Below are 20,553 nucleotides of genomic sequence, written 5' to 3' on the forward strand. Positions count from 1 at the left end.
TAGACGCAATATATTAAATTAATATATATCAATATATTAAATCCAAAAACCAGAAAAGAGAAAGAAATGGGTAAGGTAGAGAAAGAATACAGGACCCACATAATAGGTAGATCAGAGTATGAGGAGAGTAGGATGAAATGTGGATGTGAACAAATCCAGGAATTTTAAGTTGAAAAAGTGTCATACTGTAAAAAAAAAACCCATACATTAGTATTTATCAAAGTCAAATTTAAATTGTCTGAAGTTAACCAATGACAAGCCTAGCAGCTTTCTATATATATCGGAAGGCATAAAGGCAATCAGGTGATCAGTCAGACTTTTGACCATATTTTGAATATGTACAGTATATAATATTGGTTTGCAATTATTACAATTACAATTATCATGTTGGGTTTGAAGATCACAGCATTATTAAAGCTTGTGAATGATTATTTGTATTTTAACAAGAAAATGTGATTATTTTAATAATTTCCATTTTTTCTGTTTTCATAAAGATTTGTGGATGTCCCCAGAACACCTACGTCAAGATGGGGTTTCTCAGAAAGGTGACGTCTACAGCTATGGAATCATAGCACAAGAAATAATCTTGCGGAAAGATACATTCTACACGGAGCACTGCCATGATCCCAAAGGTAAAAGGAGACATATAGACATATTAGAACAATTCAGCAGGATCACATTAATACGGGAATTGGTATGAAATACCGGAGGCTATTGATATAGCAGCATCCCGACTCTGAAGATCCCGACAGGTGTGGTAAGTATGCTATCCCTAACCCTAATCCCCTTCAACCCTAACCCTCCCTTAGTGGTGCCTAACCCTAACCTCCCCTGCAGTGCCTAACCCTAACCTCCCCCCCCGGTGGTGCCTAACTCTAGCCCCCCTTCCCCATACCCTAATACTAACTCTCCTGGGGGGGTGCCTAACTCTAAACCCCCACTGTGGTGCCTAAGCCTAATCCCTTCTCCCCGTAGCCTAATTCTAACCCTCCTCGGGGGGTGACTATCCCTAATTTCCTGGTGGTGCCTAAACCTAATCCTCCCCCCCTGTGGCTAAGACCTAAGAAGCCCCGCTTATCTATGTACGGGATGTCGGCTGTCAAGATTTCGGTGTGGGTCTAAAGATAGGCATCTGCATTTTGACACGTATCTTTAGTCCCGGGTCAGGCTTCCACTGTTGGGATTCCGATGGTCAGCATCCTGGCTGCCGGTAATCTAACTACATCCCTTAATACGAGCCACTAATTATAAGAAGTTTGATGAAGTTACTGGTATTTTCGAGATCAGTGATAAAGCTGAACAAGACCAGAATAGGTACATAATGTAGGGGTCTATTTACTAAGCAGTGTTAGGAGACAGAGTGAAAAGTGATAAGAAAGTGATAAGATGCCAACCAATCAGCAGCCAACTGTCATCTCAAAGGCTGTGTTTGAAAAATGTCAGTTGGGAGCTGATTGGCTGGCACCTTATCACTTTATTTCACTTTTCACTCTGTCTCCTAACACTGCTTAGTAAATAGACCCCTTAAAGAGGTAAAACTGCACTAGGACCTAAGTAAAATATTTTACTAATGTGATTCTTTCCCGAAGCTGGAGCCTCTGAGCTCTACCCTTTCTGTAATATAGAACTGACAAATCAAATTTAAATGATGAATGATGGTCTCTATGACCAGGAAGACAAATCATAGTTAAAAGATTGCAGCTTTTGATTGATATTCCTGATCACCCCTGGGGCTCCAGCCAGTAGGTGGTGGTGTGACTTTATAGTATATATAATTTAGTGTACTTGGTCTTAGGTCTTATGACATGTTTAGAATATAAAAAGATGCAATATTGCAGAATGTATTCAATTAAAAATTAAAATGCAGGAATCCATCTATATGAAAGATACATTTGCATTTCTTGTAGTTAATAAATGACCTCATGTGACAAAATGCATGATATTAAATGATGTAATATACATAACAGCTGATTTTAAAAGCCATAGACCCATTGGATGCACTCCTGTGTACATTGTTTTCTGCAGAGGGCATTGTATAAGGGGCACTACTACTGTGGGCATTGTATAGGGGCACTACTACTGTGGGCATTGTACAGGGGGCACTACGATTGTGTGCACTCTTTAGAGGGCACTACTACTGTGGTCATTATGTGTAAGGGACATTACTACTGTGGGCATTATGTGTACGGGGCACTACTACTGTGGACATTATTTGTAAGGGGCACTACTACTATAGGCATTATGTGTAAGAGCCACTACTACTGGGGCATTGCATAAGGCGCACTTCTACTCTGGGTATTGTGTGTAAGGGGCACTACTACTGTGGGCATTATGTGTATAAGGGGCACTACTGTGTGTAACGTGCATAAGGGAGACTACTATGTGGTGTAATGTGAGTCAGGGGCACTGTGTAAAGTGAATAAGATTGTGTTACTGTGTGGAGTAATTTGAATTAGGGGCTACTATTGTGTGGCCATGCCCCTTTCTTGCGAGACCACACCCCTTTTTTAAGTGCGCACTGTCCCTTTAGAAAAAATGTGATGGAGGGTGCAAATTTATAGTTTGCAGGGGGGCTCTGAACACCCTAACACCAGCCCTGCAGGTACACATCAGAACGATGTGTTTCTTGGCTGACAGCATGATCAATGGGACAAGATGTCAGTCGGACGTACAAACTGAACGATATAGCGCACGATCGCGCGCTATATCACTCATGCCTGCATTCAGTTGTATGCTGTCAGCTGCCGGGCTATATAACACAGCAGGTGGGACGACCCCGATATCTCTGTAAAAATAATCAGAATATAAATTTGGGTAAACTGAACTTAACATTTGAGGAGAGGCGAGTCCTGAAACAACTCCAGGATGAAGACTCCATCATCATTAAACCCCTGACAAGGGGTTGGTGTCATCATCCTTGACAAAAATGACTATGTTAATGAAGCACTAAGACAGTTAAAGAATCCCAACTTTTACTGCACTCTACCAAAGGACATCACAATGATGGCCTCCATAGAGAGGGTTATTACCAAGGATGAATTTAGGTTTTTATTTCCACTGCACCCTGTAACACCAGTTTTTTTATTATTTACCCAAAATACACCAGTCACTGGTTGCACCACCAGGTAGATTTATTATTTCAGAGATTGGTTCACTTATGTCTAATTTATCATATTCTGTTGATCACTTTTTGCAAGGATATGTTGTTGCCCAGAGATCACACATACGTGACACTATACATTTATTAGAAATGTTGGATAAAGTCAAATGGAAGCCAGGGTATGTATTTTTCACCCTGGATGTTCAGGCCTTATATACCAACATTTCACATGAAGCCGGGCTTTTGGCCATTAAAAAGACACTAGAACTAGATGAGGAGATACAATGGATTTTTCTTTTAGATACAAGTAGATTTATTTTGACACATAATAAGTTATTGTTAGGCTCCACCCACTATTTACAGATGCACAGAATCACCATGGGCACCAGGTTCACCCCGAGCTATGCCAATCTTTATATGGGGTCCTTTGAAGATCAATATGTATGTGGACTGGCTGGGACAAGCCTGGTGTACTATGGCCGATATATACATGACCTAATTTTTATTTGGGATGGGGATCACATAGCTTCTGAGTTTGCTGCATTTTGAATCACAATTATAGGAACGTAAAATTCACCTCATAATTTAGTCACCTTTGTATTAATTTCTTAGCTATAACCCTCTCTGTGGAGGACAATAGAATTATATTTGCTTCTTATGTTAAACCAGTGGATTGTTGCTCTTACTTACATTTTAATAGTGAACATTATCGTCCATGAATTAACGACATACCCAAAAGCCAGATGGGGCGAATTAGACGTAATTGTATTGAAGACACTGATTTTGAATCCCATGCACTAGCAATGCAAAATAATTTCTTAGAAAGAGGCTACCCCAAGAAACTAATGGATGAAGCTAAAGAACATGCCAGTTTAGTACATAACAATAGAGTAGGGAAATCTATAGATGATTCTGTTGGCATTATGCCTGAAAATGTGGTTTGTTCTAGAAAAGCTTCCACCCTTAAGGAGATTGAAAATACAGCGAAGGTTCCTCTGATATTCATCTACCAATTTAATAGCAATTCAGAACGTGGTAAATCTATTATTAATAAGAATTATAAAAAAATCTAAAATATTAAAGAACGATCCAATTCTTTCAAAAATAATTGATGAAACACCATGGATAGTATTCAAAAAGCATAGGAATTTTGCAGAGTAAGAGTAAGATATGGACAGCCTCAAACACGGAAAAAAAAAATTGTTACAATCAGTGGTACACTGTTTCAAAATAATATCAATTTGTCAGTGATCTTACCACACAAAATAACATATTACGGAGTCCCGATAGTTAAGTGCTGGATGGATGAACAAGTCCTCCTATTACGCACATCTTGGGTTTTTACTCCTAGTTGTTTGGTGGAAGTATTTGAGCCTTCAGATAATTGGAACCTATATGCGTGTTCCTGTTGTTATATGGAGCATCTGACATCTACAGCCCCTCAGGCTGGACATCACTGATGATCCTCTGGGATACTCCGGGTCTCCGCCTAGACCAAAAGCGGGACCAGCACTATTAAGTAATTGTGGCTCCAATCTCTGAATGGCTTTATGATGTCACTCACCGCTGGTAAAGGGAGCTCTTGGTCTCTGTAACAGCTGTAGCAGGAGACCAATTATGTCCTTTCAAGACTCAATTCTCAGTATAATACGGTCTTTACTGAACAATGGCAACTGCTACAAGTTCCAGAAAACAAGGCAATGTCACTCTGCGGTTTGTCAGCACTGGGCAGGTATATCTCTGACTAGTTTTGCTCCTTTATGGGAGCTTTATCTTTGATAGGTATTGGGGGATAGTGGTTAGATCCCTGTATTTAACCTGGAACATTTGTAAGGTATAATCTCTGAGGTTAACACTGTGGTTAACCAATTAAACAGACTTACAAATTATAACTAGAGTTAGCCTGTTTATACATACACGAACACACGTCATACACAGGGGTTGAGTGCGGTAGCTCCTTCTACTTATAGGCATTCTAAGCAAATGCCTAGGGCATCTGGAATGCCTTAGGGGCATTCCATGGCTCAGCAGCTCCCCCACCCCTCCCCCGCCTCTACCACAATCGGAGCTCACCTCGCTGTGTAAGAGTGGCTGCTTTATTACACTCGTTTCATTACATTGGTGGTTTAGGGTGTGTTACCTCCATTACAGCAGCCGCTCTGACACAGCGCACTGCAGTGAACACACACTGACAGCCCAGCCAGCACAGATGCTTGGGGCTGTTTATCTACATTTGGTGCTCCGCCCAGACACCTGACACCCACCAACCAATGAGCTTCTTGCAGGACTTCGGGCTTCTGCAGCTGCTGCAGTATTAATGCATGACTGCAAAGCCGGATTAAGGGGTTGGGGCCATAGGGGGCACATCACCTCGGGTCCCTCGCATTTATTACAGCTCCAGTGCAGCAGGACTGCACTTTGAGCTAGGGAGACTGAAAGGGAGGTGGTGTAGGGCAGGTGGTGGAGCTACACGGCACTCAGTGTCACTCAGACCAGCACAGCATGGGACAGAGGAGGTGATGGAGGAGCTACTTTTACAGTGAGTGTAGTGTAACTGTATCCTGTAAGGTGAGGGGGGGGCACTATATTGTCTGCCTGTATGTGTGTCTGTGACTGTATGTGTGTGTATAAGTGTGTGTATGTATGTATGTAGTTGTGTATATAGCTGTATTTATGGATGTATGTGTGTATATAAGAGTGTGTGACTGTGTATATATGTGTCTGTATGTATAAGTGTGTTTATGTATGTATGTGCAGGGGTGTTTCTATAATGGGTGCAAAATCACACCGCACACCCTGCACCCATATTTTGAATACTTACCACTACGTCGCAGGAGTCCGACATCGGCGTCAGTATCAGCGCTGCCAAAATCATCTGGAAAGTGGCTGCCGCGGCCATTTTCCTTGTGTTTTTCGCATACACAGTAGGGAAAACACCAGGAAAATGGCCACGACGCCATTTTCCCAGTGACCTGCGCATCCGCTGTAGACTCTGGGCACGCTCAGTGCGCAGTCTGTAGCCGGAGAGAGAGGAGGGGGCCCTGGTCAGAGACTGCACATGTGCCCCCTCTTCTTGAAATGCCCCTGTGTGTGGATAATTGTGTCACTGTGTATATGTGTGTCTGTGACTGTATTTATATATGTGTATGACAGTGTAAGTGTCACTATATTAATATGTGTATTAGTGTGTGACTGTATGTGTGTGTATTAATGTGTGACAGTGTATGAATAAGTGTGTCTGCATGTATGCGTGTAATTGTATGTATGTGACTATGTATGTGTATGACTGTATGTATGTGTGCATGTGTGTAACTATGTATTTGTATATATGCGTGACTGTATGCATGTATAAAAATCTAAATACTGCTGTTTTCGGTTATTTGATCGCATTTCCCATATGTGTAAATCTCCGAAAAAGCAAAACTTTATGGAGCTTGTACCCTATGGGCAACGCCTTCTATAGATGGCTTTGCCTATAGAACCCTATGGGCTTCTTTCTGCATAACTCCTCTAAAGGGATCCAATAAGATCCCTCTTAGTGTCCCCTGCGGCCGCATATTTGAAGTAGAACTCCCGGGTCATAAACCCGGAAGTCCTCACATCACAAAGGTCAGCCTTTATCTAAATAGCTGTTCTTTGCGTAAATAATCAGACCAAAGGCTTGGGCACGAGAACACGATTCCCATGTCTTGAATGATGCTCTCTAGAGCCCCCCAGTCTTAAGTGCCCCGGGGCCCCTGAAGCCTTAATCCAGCTCTGCATGTCTGTACACTGATGTATATGTGAATAAACACTTCATCATCTAAACGTGAGTGCTTTTTTGTGCATATATATATATATATATATATATATATATATATAGATAGATAGATAGATAGATAATCCATATACAAAAAACCTTATGGTTTCACATGTCCCATTCCAATTAGCACAAAATTCTGTGAATTGTCAGCTCCACCATTTTGTGAGTGACAGCAATCTCTCTCTGTGAAAGTGCTGAATCTGCAGTTAACCACAGGGTGTGATGACATCCCATATCTGTATTGCGCAAGGAACACGTCCATTAAGGTGTCAGCCTTAATGATCAGAATTTCATTACTTTTTTTAGTTTGGCACAAATTCAGTTGATTTTGTGAAATTTCAGATCATGTCTAAGAAGCCTTAACGGGACATGTGAAACCATAAGGTTTTTTGTCTATGGAATGTCATTACTTTATTATAATTTATTAACCATCAGGGTTTTGAGGAGCAAACTGGGCCACCTGCAGGGCAGAAAGACAACAAATAGGTACACTAATATGGGTGGAGGAGCGTAGAACACACAGGAGGTGTTTTGGGGATGCAGATGGAGAGATTGCTGTAGGGGCAGGCTGCAGGTGTGTGGGGCAGTGGCAGCAGCGAGGGTGCAGAGCATTGGCAGCAACAGGGCTGTGCACAGAAGCATCAGCAGGCGACAGAGGGACTCACTGGAGCTGGGCATGCACGGAAGCAAATCAAATCAATAAGACACTTGTTGTGCAGCCTCAGCTGGTGCCTTCAGCAGGTGGACTCACTGTGGCTTCACTTGAGTGTACAAAGATGACTGGTCAGTGCGGGCAGTAGCAGCGGTGGGACTCAGGGGGGTGGTATAGTGGGCATTAGCAGCGCTCGGATCAGGGATATCTGTAAAGCCTGCATCTGTGTGTGATAAAAATAAACACAGATACATGGATGGATCAGTGAGATTTGTCTGTGCTGCTATGTTTAACAAAATTAAAGTGTTAAAATAAAAAAAACACGGCGTGCCCCCCCACCCCAATAGAACAACCAGCACCAGGCTCTGCAGACCCAGTACTGGTTGTGCTAAATACAGGGGACAAATGACATAGGATTGAGCACAACCAGCACTGGGCTATTCAGAACCAGTCCTGGTTGCCAAAATATGGGGGACAAATGACATAGGGGTCCCTCGTATTCATCGCAACCAGCACTGGGCTCTGAGCCGGTCCTGGTTCTGGAAATACATGGGGAAAAATGCATAGGGTTCCCCTGTAACTTTCAGAACCATCACTGGACTTTTTCTAGTGGGAGGCTATTTCCACAGCCAGGGGAGCCCCCCGAAGCATCAACAATGACTGCTAGTCATCCCAGGCCAGGGATCCCTGGGGAGCTGGGAACACCCCACAATAAAGGGATATCCCTCTCCAGGGCATCCCAGGCCCAGGCTGATAGCCCAGGGCTATCCCCAGCACCCCTGGCTGGTGGGTGCGGGTTGATTTTGTAAAGTGTAGTGCAAAATAAAGAGCTAAAATATTGTCTTTTGCAGCAGCACTACTTGGAGAACCACAAGTACCAGCAGGCGGGGCATTAAGGGCCCGCTAGTACCTATAATACCCCTGTAAAAGAAATATATAAAAATAACAGACACCGTTTGTTTTAATATTTTATTGTTCTGCACCTTCACCTGGAGGGTGGCGGCCTTTAAGCTTATTTGCATGGTCGCCGCCCAACCAGGACTTCCACGGCAGCTTCATTCTTTGTCAGACTTCACTGCTGCCCTTCCGTATATAAGCCAGCTGAAAGCATGGGGTGATGACGTAGCGAGCCATGATTGGCTCGCAGTGGCCATCTTTTCATGTAAAAATGGCACTGAGGTGCCATTTTGCAATGGGCACATGCGGTTCTCACTATTGAAGTCAATGGTGAGAACCGCTCATTGGCTGAGAGCCGGAAGGCTCGCCTCTCTCAACCAATGAGTGCTCCGCGCCGGGATTTCAACACCGGGATTTCAATACTGAAAATCTGCCACGGAACCGTCATTCGGGTAATACTGTCCTTAGAGGACAGTACTAATGTCTGTGGCTCGGGAATGCTGTTTTTTATATTGCCAAGACCCTGGATTGCCTAATTTGGAACGAAGAGGACATGATTCACGCATAGGAGGAGATGAGTATGGATTTTTTATTACAGGTACTCTATGGATTATCTATTTGGAGAAGAGGACCGATGGGCTACAGGGATACATAGGTGAGTGTGTTAGATAGTGTGCACATGTGTGCATGCATGTATGTGTTAATAAACGTTTACTTTCTACGGTGTGTGTTTTCTGTGGTTTTTAATAATGCTTTTGCTGTGGAATTACAGGTACCTGCGGGCCCGTAATACTCCGCATGCTGGTACTTGTGGTTCTCCAAGTACCAGCATTTGGGGGAGGCTTGCTGGGATCTGTAGTTCTACAGTGAAATATTTTTTTATCCCTTTATTTGCACCACACTTTACATAATCAACCCGGCACCCACCTGCCAGGGGTGCTGGGATAGCCCCGGGCTATCAGCCTGGGCCTGGGGTGCCCTGGAGAGGGGGACCCCTTAATTGGAGGGGTCCCCAGCTCCCCATGGATCCCTGGCCTGGGCTGACTAGTGGTCAGGGGTTATGCTTCGGCTGGGGGGCCCGGGGATGGCGATAGAAAGGGTCCAGTGCTGGTTCTGAATAATACAGGGGAACCCTACACATTTTTTTCCCCTGTATTTCCAGAACCAGGACCAGCTCAGAGCCCAGTGCTTGTTGCATTCAATACGGGGGACCCCTATGTCATTTGTCCCCCGTATTTTGGCAACCAGGACTGGTTCTGTAAAAGCCTGGTGCTAGTTGTGCTTCATACGGGGGACCCCTACATTTTTTTTCCCCTTGTATTTAGCACAACCAGTACTGGGTCTCCACAGCCCGGTGCTGGTTGTTTTCTTTTTGGAGGGGGCCACGTCATTTTTATTTTCTACGCAGGTTTTCTTTTTTCTAAAAAACAGAAGCACAGACGGATCTCACTGATCCTGTCCCTGCTTCTGTGTTTATTTATACACAGATGCAGGTATCATGGATCTTCCAGATCCGAGCCTACGTCTGTCTGCTGCTACCTTCCCTGGTCCTGTAGCCCGCACCACCGCCGCCTGCACTGCCACTGCCGCCCGCACCACCGTGGCTAAACACCTGCTACCGTCCCCGGGTCCCGGCCGCGGCTAACGCCTGCTACCCCCCTCCTTCATGGGTCCCGGCTGCAGCTAACGGCCGCTTCCTACCCCCGAGCCCACCGCTACTACCGCCCGCACTGGCCAGTCATCTTGGTGCACCCAAGTGAAGCAGTGAGTACAAGTTGAAACTTCCTATATGTATAATGGGGTATTCATGAGGTAATAGTTTAAAAACTGTAACTTTCTAATTTACCTGAACCCCAAAAGCACCTACCCTAGAACAATAGCTACCTACAGTAATAAAACAAGCCCCAATTCTAAATTCGCCCCTTACCCTGAGTTATGCCTTCCCAAAAATCCCCGATAGAGAACAGCAGAAAAGTGGTCCTAACTGAGTGTCAGAAAAAACTGACAGTTGGACATTTAGATTACTCCCAAATCCAATTTTTTATGTTTTTGTCCTGAAATTTGGCATGCAGCACTGAGCGACAGTTCTACCAGCCCATGCCAAATTTCAGCTCGGTATCTCCAATAGCTTTTGAGGTGTAGCCCCTTAAACACCATGACCTCCCTTAGGAGTTCTCTGTGGGAGAATTCCATTTTTTTAGTTCAGCCTTAATATAAGGGCACGACTGTGCCCTTATAATATATGTATATATATATATATATATATATATATATATATATATATATAGATTTATGTATCTATCTATATAGCTGCAGGGATTCGGCACTCATGAATGAAAAATATTAATAAATCTGAAATTTTGAAAGTCACTTTGACCGAGCAGTTTTGTTACCTGTTTATATAAGACCCCTGGAATGCCACCTCTCCTCCATTAGTGACATTGCCGGCTGGGCATGCCCCCAACTGTGACGTTGTTGGGGCCGCACCCCCTTTTCGGGTGCTAATGTCCCCATATAAATATATATATATATACATGCTAGGGGGCACCAGTCAAAATCTTGCCTAGGGCACCAAACTGGCTAGGGTTGCCTTTGCTACCGGTGCTAAACTCCGGAAAGCATCACTTTTTGGTGTTTAGTACATAGGGGTCACTTTGTAGTCCCCATTGACAATAATAGGGACTGCGATCTGCAGTGCTAATTAGCACTTTGCCGGAGATTTCTGTGAAATCTCCTGCATTGTGCTATTAGTACATAGGAACAATTCATAAAATTATGCAGAAACTGCAGGTTCTGCATAATTTTATGTAAAAATCCGCTTGACACATATGCCCCTAAAAGTGTAATATTTACTGTATTGAAAATATTTTATTTATTTATTATAGATCTTTTTGTGCTATTATCACATATTTGTTATGGTCTAATAAATATTGATTTATGATATTATCTTGTATGTCATTTTTATCACACCAGTGCAGATTCCTTACATTTTTAGTCTATTCTTCTTTTAATTTGCCTGCGGTGATTATTAATTGACACTGAATATTTTCTGTGTGTGGAGTAGGCACAGAGTATTTTGAGATTTATTGACCATCTGCTGTACAGCACAGCAGATGGGATGACCCCGATTTCAGCAGACGGGAGTGCATCAGACGATGTGTACGATATGTCGCTCCAATCCACGAGATCGGACGACTTTTATAGGATGTGTGCGTGTGTGTGTGTGTGTGGGGGCATCCAGTTCTATTGCCTTGTTTATTCTATTGTGTGTAATGTACTTCATTATATTACTTTTTGACTTATTTATTTATTACCAGTTATTTATATAGCACACACATATTGCGCAGCGCTTTACACAGAGTATTTGTCCATTCACATCAGTCCTCAGTGGAGCTTACAAATTATATTCCCTACCACATGCTCATATACACACACACACTAGGTTTCATTTTTGTTGGGACCCAATTCACCTACCAGAATATTTTTGGAGTGTGGGAGGAAACCGGAGTACCTGGAGGAAACCCACGCAAGCACAGGGAGAATATACAAACTTATAGCATATGTTGCCGTATTTGCTCACTTTGTTGCTCCTGTTTATATATTATATGTACTTCTTAATACACCAATAAAGTATATTTAAAAAAAAAAAAAAGGAACTGAGGTTAGGCTGCTATATTTTCTTACATGCCGATTCTGTGATTTTCCTGTGTTCATTTTAAAGTGACCTGCACTTTTGCCAATTTGCACTTTATTTCATCTGGCCCTTAAAGTCAGTATTAAGTCAATATATCATGTAGTTTAAGAATAAAGGACAAATAATGCACACAAGTTTAGCCAGTGTTACCTGTCCACTTGAGTTGCACATTATGCAGTAATTGCCCAGAGTGTGTGTGAAGAATCAGAATAACGCCTTGTGATCCATTCATGAATGGAACACAGGTCATGCAAGGGTCTAATATGAGCTGAATACCCATGAAGGAGTTTTTAAACAAAGGTGCTACTTCCAGTGGGGATGTACAGTAATGGGAATGAGTAACTTGGGAAGTGTAGGGCTACCAGTAAAGAGAACACTAGTTTTAGTAAAGAAAAGTTTTAGGGAAGAGTATTGAGGTGTCTGGAGTTCCCCTTTAGTATTTAAAAACCTTTTTGCCTGATAAATATGTTAGAATCACTATGGTCTCCAGTATAACTGAGAGTGATAGGAGATTATTCAGCTAAAGTCAGATATTTGAAGTGTGAAATCAGAATTGAAATGTTAATATCAGGAATTTTTTGTATAAGATATGACATATGAATAATTTAAATTATCTAAAGTAAGAATTACATTTGTACTGTACATTTGAATTATGTTTTTTTTCACAACATACAGAAAAAATGTTGAGAGTTCAGAAGTTCAAAGGAGATTATGCGTTCCGACCAGACCTTTACCTGGATACAGCGGAAGAGCGCGAGATAGAGGTGCGTAAATATTGGCAAATTTTATTCAAAGCTTATGAATTTTTCATTTATTTCAAATAAAGTTAACAATTTAAAAATAAACAGATTAAGCACAATGTGAATCTTTATATACAATTTCAGTTTACCTAGGACAGTGAAATAAGGAAGATTTGGAGTTTGTAGAGTCGGGGCTGCTTGAGTATAAATATTTGTGGTCTCTTTTTTTAACCTTAGCATTTACATAAGTTTTTGAATACTAAATAAAATGTGTTCTGATAAGTAAATAGATTATAAAACCCTCCAGCTCATAATGAAACTATAGAGATGCTGTTCAATGACCAGGGTAGAATCTGTACGCGACAAATCTAATTAATCTTTTCTATTATAAATCATGCATTCTGAGAGGCTGTTGTTTTTGTGTGTCTGTGTACTGGACTTGCACCATGGCCCCCCTAGGGTGAGAGCAAACGTTACATCCAGGAAGCTTTGTCTTCACAGGCTAGGTATCACTTGGCCATATGTTCTGATTAGCTTATGCAATCCAGTTTTGACACACTGTACCCATTCCTAGCAAACAGCCATTCCTGAATTATAGAATTATAATAACACTCACACTTTATCCAGAGCACACAAAATATGTAAGCCATGACATGGGCTTTGATGAATCACCATAACCCATGGCGATGGTCACAACTAACATAAAACAACAACAAATAACACATTGCATAATACTGTATGGGTGACAAATACACCTTTGTGATACAGTCAACACTGAATGTGATTTAAATGTTCCCTTAAAATCCAAATACTTTAGAAAGTACCAACAACGCAATAATACCCTTAGGTGTTATGCTTACAGGAATCATAAGGTTATCTGCACCCCATAATCGTTTGTGTTGATGCTGCTGATGGGAGATGCCGCCAGGCTGGCCGATCAGTTTACCCAGTAGTGATTGGCAAACACTGGGGTAGTAGCCGGGGGTGCAGGAGGACCGAGAGGTCCCACTGAAACTGGTGGCTGCTGGAAGATAATGTTCCACAGGTGGTTTCTGGATGGTAGCATCAGATGTGACTGAAAGCCCAGCCTGGCGTAGTTGTATCTAATTTATCTTTCGTGTGGACTGTGTCACAAAGGGTTTTTTGTGACCTATACAGTATTGTGCTATGAATTATTGGTTGTTGTTTTATTTGAGTAACATTAGGTTAAAGATCACTAGAAGACACTTTTTGGGAACACAGCACAAATTCTTCTCTACCGAATATTCTAGGACAGAATAGAATATTTTGGAAGTAGGGTGACACTTGCGTGAACCACGAGTGTGAGGGATGGATCATATTAGTGGGAGATGGATCATGTCAGGGTGGAGCATTACTGAGAGGGAGAGACAGCGACACTGACGAGTCCCCCTTTTCAGTCCCGGGCAATGGACTGGACCCAATTTTTTAACAGGCAATTTCGGGAACTTGGTAGACATTATATGAGCTGAATCAAGAAATCCACACAATGTATTTCTGCTCAAGAAATCTGCCTAAAGATGTCATACTCTGGGTGTTAGCTGTTTTAGAGACATATCCCCTTCCCCACATGGTAACCTGCTGCAGAAGAGTGACAGTATGCTTGATATACTGTATTTATTAAAGTATAAACTCTCCATTTAATTAATATATATTTATTATTTACCTACTGTATGTAATAAACAGTATACAGAATATGAAAAAGGCTTTAACTGTATGTGTCAACTTCACTATTCAATGTGTTTAAAATTATTTGATATTCGTTTAACTATGTTTTTGTTTTTTAGCATAAATGCAATATCTGATCAACATTTTTCTCACAGTGCAAAGGAAATATGTTGTAGTAAATATGAGTTATTTCAGATATTGCAAAAAAAAGCCTGGCATTACTCTCTGGAGAACGTGTAGTAAATCTCCTGCATCTCACTGTCCGTCACATTGGTATATATTTCAGGTTTATGTTCTGGTAAAGAATTGCTGGGAGGAGGATCCTGAGAGGAGACCGGACTTCAAGAAAATAGAAAACACCTTGTCGAAAATCTTTAGGTACCGTTCCTCCCACTTCTGGTTCCATAAGACTAGACTTAGGTCAGCGATGGCCTCGCAGGAGGAGTTTAGTTTGCCTAGACATAATTGTAATGTATTTCACCTAATTACTGGCACTCTTTCATTGAATCACTATACATTAACACAATTTATGGAAACTTTAGAGGAGGGAGAGTGCTCTATGGATTACAATTATTTTAGCATGCATTTTTATAATGTTGAATCATGTTAAGGAGCATACAAAAGCCATTGTAAACTGTTTCTTCATCCCAATAGTTTTGCAGATATTTTTAAAGTGCTATAACATAGAGTAGAATTCAATTCAATGCGATGATGAATAGCCGCTGGAAGGAGCTCCCGGAGCTATTCAATACACCGCGCTGTTTGCCTGGTCGTGAATTGGTTAAGTCAGAGAATGCCGGTTTCTAGACTTAACTTGGATGTTTAGTTGCGTGAACTGGCATTTTTCAACCAAAGTGCCGACCATGCAGCTGTTAGCACCGCGGTAAGCCTGCAAACAGCTGCGCTCCCTGCACTTTTGTTGGATTTATCCTCGCATCCCCAGGGGAGTGCGAGAATAAATCCTTTAGCCCACTCAACATCGCATTGAATTGAATAGCTTCAGGAGCTCCCTCCCACGGCTATTCATTATCGCATTGAATTGAATTCCCCCATAGTATTTTAGGTTTAATAGCATACCTTCATTAATGATGTCATCTATATAATAAGCGAAAAAACCTGCCTGTCTGTGTCCTTTATGCATGGCCATAGTTTTGGACCTACCACCACCAAATTTGGCACAGTGGCTAGTAGTTTGACCAGGATTAGATTTTTGCCTAGGTATGAACTTCATCAGGGCCTCACAATGTCACACAATCCCTAAAAATGGGGACACTCTTAAATTACACAGGTTCCGGGGCTGGCTCAAGTGGAAATTGGCATTCTGCCAAAAACCTGTGTGATACCTACAAAAGTATCCTTTTAAACTCAGAGCAAGTGTAAAATTTTATGACTCATGCAAGTTCATATTAAATCCAGAGTCCTTTTTTAAGTGACCATATATATATATTAGTCAGCACTCTGTGTTTACATGCAAGGGTGTAACTAGAACTTTGGGGGCCACATAACAAGATCTTAAAAGCGCCTCCCCCAGAGGTTAAAAAAACACATATGTTTGCCCCCACACAGAGCGCATTCAGGTTATGCCACACAGTAGTACCCCTTATACACATTATGCCACACAGTTTAAGTGCCCCTTATACATAATGCCACACAGTAATCCCACTTACACTACACAGTAATGCTCCTTACACATTATACCACACGGTACTGCAATTTACAGATTATGCCACATAGTAGTAGTTCCCCATATATCACATAATTCCACACAATAGTAGTGCCCCTTACACATTATGCCACACAGTAAAGCCCCTTATAACATTATGCCACACAGTAATGCTCCCTACACATTATGAGCCCCCAGCAAATCACCTCCCCATGTCCCTCTAGTAGCCTCTCAACTCCCCCTGTGTGCCATCAGCAGCCAGCAGGTGTGGATTTGGTGCCAGGCACAGCTGGCACACTGGCAGACAGCGGCAGACATGGACAGACAGTGCCACTGCAATTTGAAGCTGGCTCCGGTTGCAAGGCAATCAGAGCCCATGGACCGGCAGCCAATCAGGAGCCAACGCTAACTGCCTTGTGACCGGTGGCGCTGTCTCTCCATGTCTGCTTGCCGGTGCGGCACCAGCTGTAATCAGCAGGCAGGCCAGCACAAAATCAACACTGCTGACACCTGGGTCCCCCTCGGTGGCCTTGACTGGACCGGGCCCAGCTTGTGTGTGTTACTGGGTGCAGGGGGAGAGGCGGGACTCAGAGACAGGCACCATAGCAGCCACACACCTTGCAATCACGGTAGTTACGCCACTGTTTGCATGCATGTTAGCAAACAGTAACAGTGGGGTACTTTTCATGATCAATGGAATGGGGTTATAGGCGAGGACAATGTAAACAAATAAAGGCTGCAGGTGTACTTCAGGGCCGGGTATCCCAGCTAGTAAATAATATTAAAATACTCAAAATTCCTAGAACACAGAACATTGAACAGACACTTGTCAACATTTAGTTAATTTATATTATTACAATTAGCTTGTATGTAGAAAAATCCACAAATAGAATGATCAGATTTCAAATAAACAGAATTACATTTGACTGCTTTAAGATTTAAATTTAAAGTGTAATCAATCACAACACTTTAAAATATGTTGTTGTGACTTATTACCTAGACCCTGTCTAAAGGGTAATTGAAAAAAAAAAAAGAATCTTCGCAGATTCTCCAATATCTACATCCCTTTGGGTGCCTATAACCACACACACATCTGGACAGACACCGCTCAATGACTGTATTTTCATCTAGTGATGTTTGAAACTTGGATGGGTTTAAACTGTACTCTACATCACAAATGGTTGGTAGAGCCAACAAATTCACTATTTTACTAAAAATGGTTTAGATAACCACAGATAAACTATAGGGATCCATTATAGGAAATTATACTATGCACCTTAGTCTATCTTAGATCTTTAGGTTTTGCAAAGGATTCTCTTTTATGACACATGTATTATGTGTTCAAAGGTTTTAGAAAATAAGTTCATTAAGAACAATTGCGAAAAGATCATTAAAAGCTCCCTGCAACAAGTTACCTTTCCATGATTAACTGTTGCCCATTTTCACAACAGTCAATATATATTTCTTACATTCAGCAACTTCCATAATGAGACGAATGAGAATTACATGGACACCCTAATACGGCGGTTGCAACTTTATTCCAAAAATCTGGAGCATCTAGTGGAAGAGCGCACTAAGCTGTACAAAGCTGAAAGAGACCGTGCAGACCGCTTAAACTTTATGCTGCTGCCAGGGTGAGTGTATGAGTGTACAAATTTATTGCACAGCCAATATACCTTTATAATATGTGTTCAGCAATTCTACTGGCAGCACATATATTTGTACATGAGCAGTAATCTGTTTAGGTGTTATCAGTTGTTTAACAAATGTAAGAGATATGCATATGTTAATATTTAGATAGGTGAAACATAATACACACAATGGTGGACATTTCTAAAGACAAACAGCAAATAATAAAATATTAGTACTGTCCAGCATAAGTATAATCATTCCATAGTACAAAGATGATGTAGCTACAGTATATAAGCATCAGCTGAACAAGCCTAAGCAGTGCAACATCCAGGGCCGGCAACAGAAATCTTGGGGCCTGGCACACTCATGTTTTTGGGACTCCCGATTGCTCCCCAGTAGGTACAGGCCAGTATGCTATTGACTAAACCCCTCTGTGTTCCTATAGCGTCATTCCCCATCTCTCCAATCTCCTGAACGTCTGTGTTTCTCAGCCTTATCCCCAATTTCTCTCTAGCCTCATACAAGCCTGTGTAGCTCCATCCTCATCTTTGACTGTGACATTTTAGTACCATCCCTACCATGTTGCTCCAACATTATTCCTGTGTTTCCAGCCTCATCATGTCTATGTCTCTCCAGTCTCATTCCCCCTGTTTCTCTACATCTCCAGTCATTGCCCTTGTATCTCTTAGCCTCAATCCCCACTGTGGGCCCGATTCAGACCCGGACGCTAAGCCATGGACGCACGCTATGAGCGATTGTTGCTCATCTACGCATGCATATGCATCTCAGTGCGCGTGCACGAACCAGTCATTGTGGTCAGGAATCATGCGCTCTTAACACAAAGAATGAGCACTACTTTGAGTGACAGATAGTGACGTTTGTGGGAGGTAATAGGGGAAGGTGCTTGTGAATGGGGGAGTAGTGCTGCGTGTCTGGCCGTCAAAACGGAGTTTTATGGGTGTGCATAATTAGCATGGAAGCGTCATTGTACACGTCACCTGGTTGTATTTCAGCCTGCAGTGATTGCAGTGCTTGCGTTGGGGTAGGGTCTACCGCAAGCACTTCGTGCAGCTCCGATGGCACTCGATGGTTCTGATTAATCATACACTTCCTGGAGATGACGTGTGTTAAGAAAGAAAAGTGGGCGTCTTTATACCGGCGTGCGCTCACTCTGCCGTTGCTCTCTAAAACATAGAGGGCATCCTTACACCAGACAGTGCGATCGCAGAATTTGCATACCCGGCTCCTTTTGGCAATGAGACAGCGCAGCTTAGCGTCCGGGTCTGAATCGACCCCAGTGTCTCAGTTTCATTCCCCGTGTCTCTCAGTCTCATCCATTGTATCTCTTAACCTCACCCTCCTCTGTGTCTTCGGCTTCATCCCCTCCTGAGTCACTTCATTTCCCACCCCCCAACCTTCACCTGACCTGTGTCTCTCCAGCCCAGCCCGCACTTACCTCCTCCTGCCTCCTCTTCTTAGAAGGGTCCTCTACAATCCAGCAGCACATCATGGCATCACGCACGTTGTTCTGGCACGAAAAATGTTATTGTGTCGGCTGCCGGGCTCTCTCTTTCTGCCTGTGCCCTGCTAAATACAGCAGTGGCACAGCCAGGAGGATACACAAACTGGACAGGAGGACATTATACAATTATGCACAGTATTTATTTACCATTTCTATTACCTTTTTGGAATGTTATATATATGTTATGTTTAGAATCACATTGGAGCTGTTCATTTATGTTATGTTACTTTTACACCTGGGTATTGCAATGATTTGTGTATTATAGATATTGTATCATTATGAATCAAATCTAAGTTATGGAATTGTAGTGTCACATATTACTGTCTTTTTAATTGTTTTGCAACACTGTGCCTGATATGACATAGGGGTAGATGTACTAAGCCTTAGAGAAAGTGGAGAGAAATAAAGTACCAACCAATCAGCTCCTAACTAATTTTTTTAATCACATGCCGTTAAGCTGCTAGGAGCTGATTAGTTGGTATCTCTCTCCAAGGCTTAGTACATCTCCCCCATAATATACAGAAAATTAATAGAATTCTTTCTGAAATACTTAGTAGTGCTGTCATGATACATGGTATTATTAATATGTTAACCTCAAATCTTACCTCACAACTTTTTCAGTTTTGTAATAGAGTAAAAGACATTGCGTGAAAGAGAAAAAGGCATAGCCAGTCCCAGTGGGGAAAGCCATATCCCCTGGGGTGACTTCAGACCTCTTCACTTCACTAAAAAATTCTTCAATGTCTTACGCAACTGCCGCTGTTACACATGACGTAAGAGGGACGTCCATCAGTGGAAAACTCCCAACTGTGCCAGAATTGGGACATAACCTTGATTCATGAGACAGTGAGACAGACTTTTGTATTTGGAACTATTATGTCTAAATGGGGACAGTTGGGAGTTATGCTGAAAGTTCAGTAGTATGTCACATGATGTACAGTGACTGTTATTTAATATACATAAAACCTGATGTCGGTGAATACAAATTTATATCTAACAATATAGGGTCTTGTGACCCTTTAAAACACATACATCAATCACTCAACAATAAGGGGGTTCTTTAGAGCGATTTACTACCTTCGAACTATTAAACACATACATCAGATGTAGCTGAGAGTAACATCTGTAACTTGAAACATAGTCACGTATCATAGAGACCTAGAAC

At 42.1% G+C, this 20,553-nt stretch overlaps 1 protein-coding gene across 2 annotated transcripts in view; it reads left to right on the forward strand.

The window, feature by feature from the left end:
- The window catches only part of GUCY2C (guanylate cyclase 2C), a 150,720-nt gene that overhangs the window by 103,886 nt on the left and 26,281 nt on the right, over positions 1-20,553 (forward strand). For both annotated transcript variants that reach the window (XM_088468119.1, XM_088468120.1), the window contains 4 exons: positions 495-632; positions 12,821-12,909; positions 14,858-14,949; positions 17,710-17,868. In XM_088468119.1, coding sequence (XP_088324245.1) covers positions 495-632; positions 12,821-12,909; positions 14,858-14,949; positions 17,710-17,868 — 478 coding nt within the window. The remainder of the gene's footprint in view (positions 1-494; positions 633-12,820; positions 12,910-14,857; positions 14,950-17,709; positions 17,869-20,553) is intronic.

The sequence above is a fragment of the Taudactylus pleione genome, unplaced genomic scaffold, assembly GCF_031769625.1.
Source record: "Taudactylus pleione unplaced genomic scaffold, aTauple2 ptg000080l, whole genome shotgun sequence".
Taxonomy (NCBI): Eukaryota; Metazoa; Chordata; class Amphibia; order Anura; family Myobatrachidae; genus Taudactylus; species Taudactylus pleione.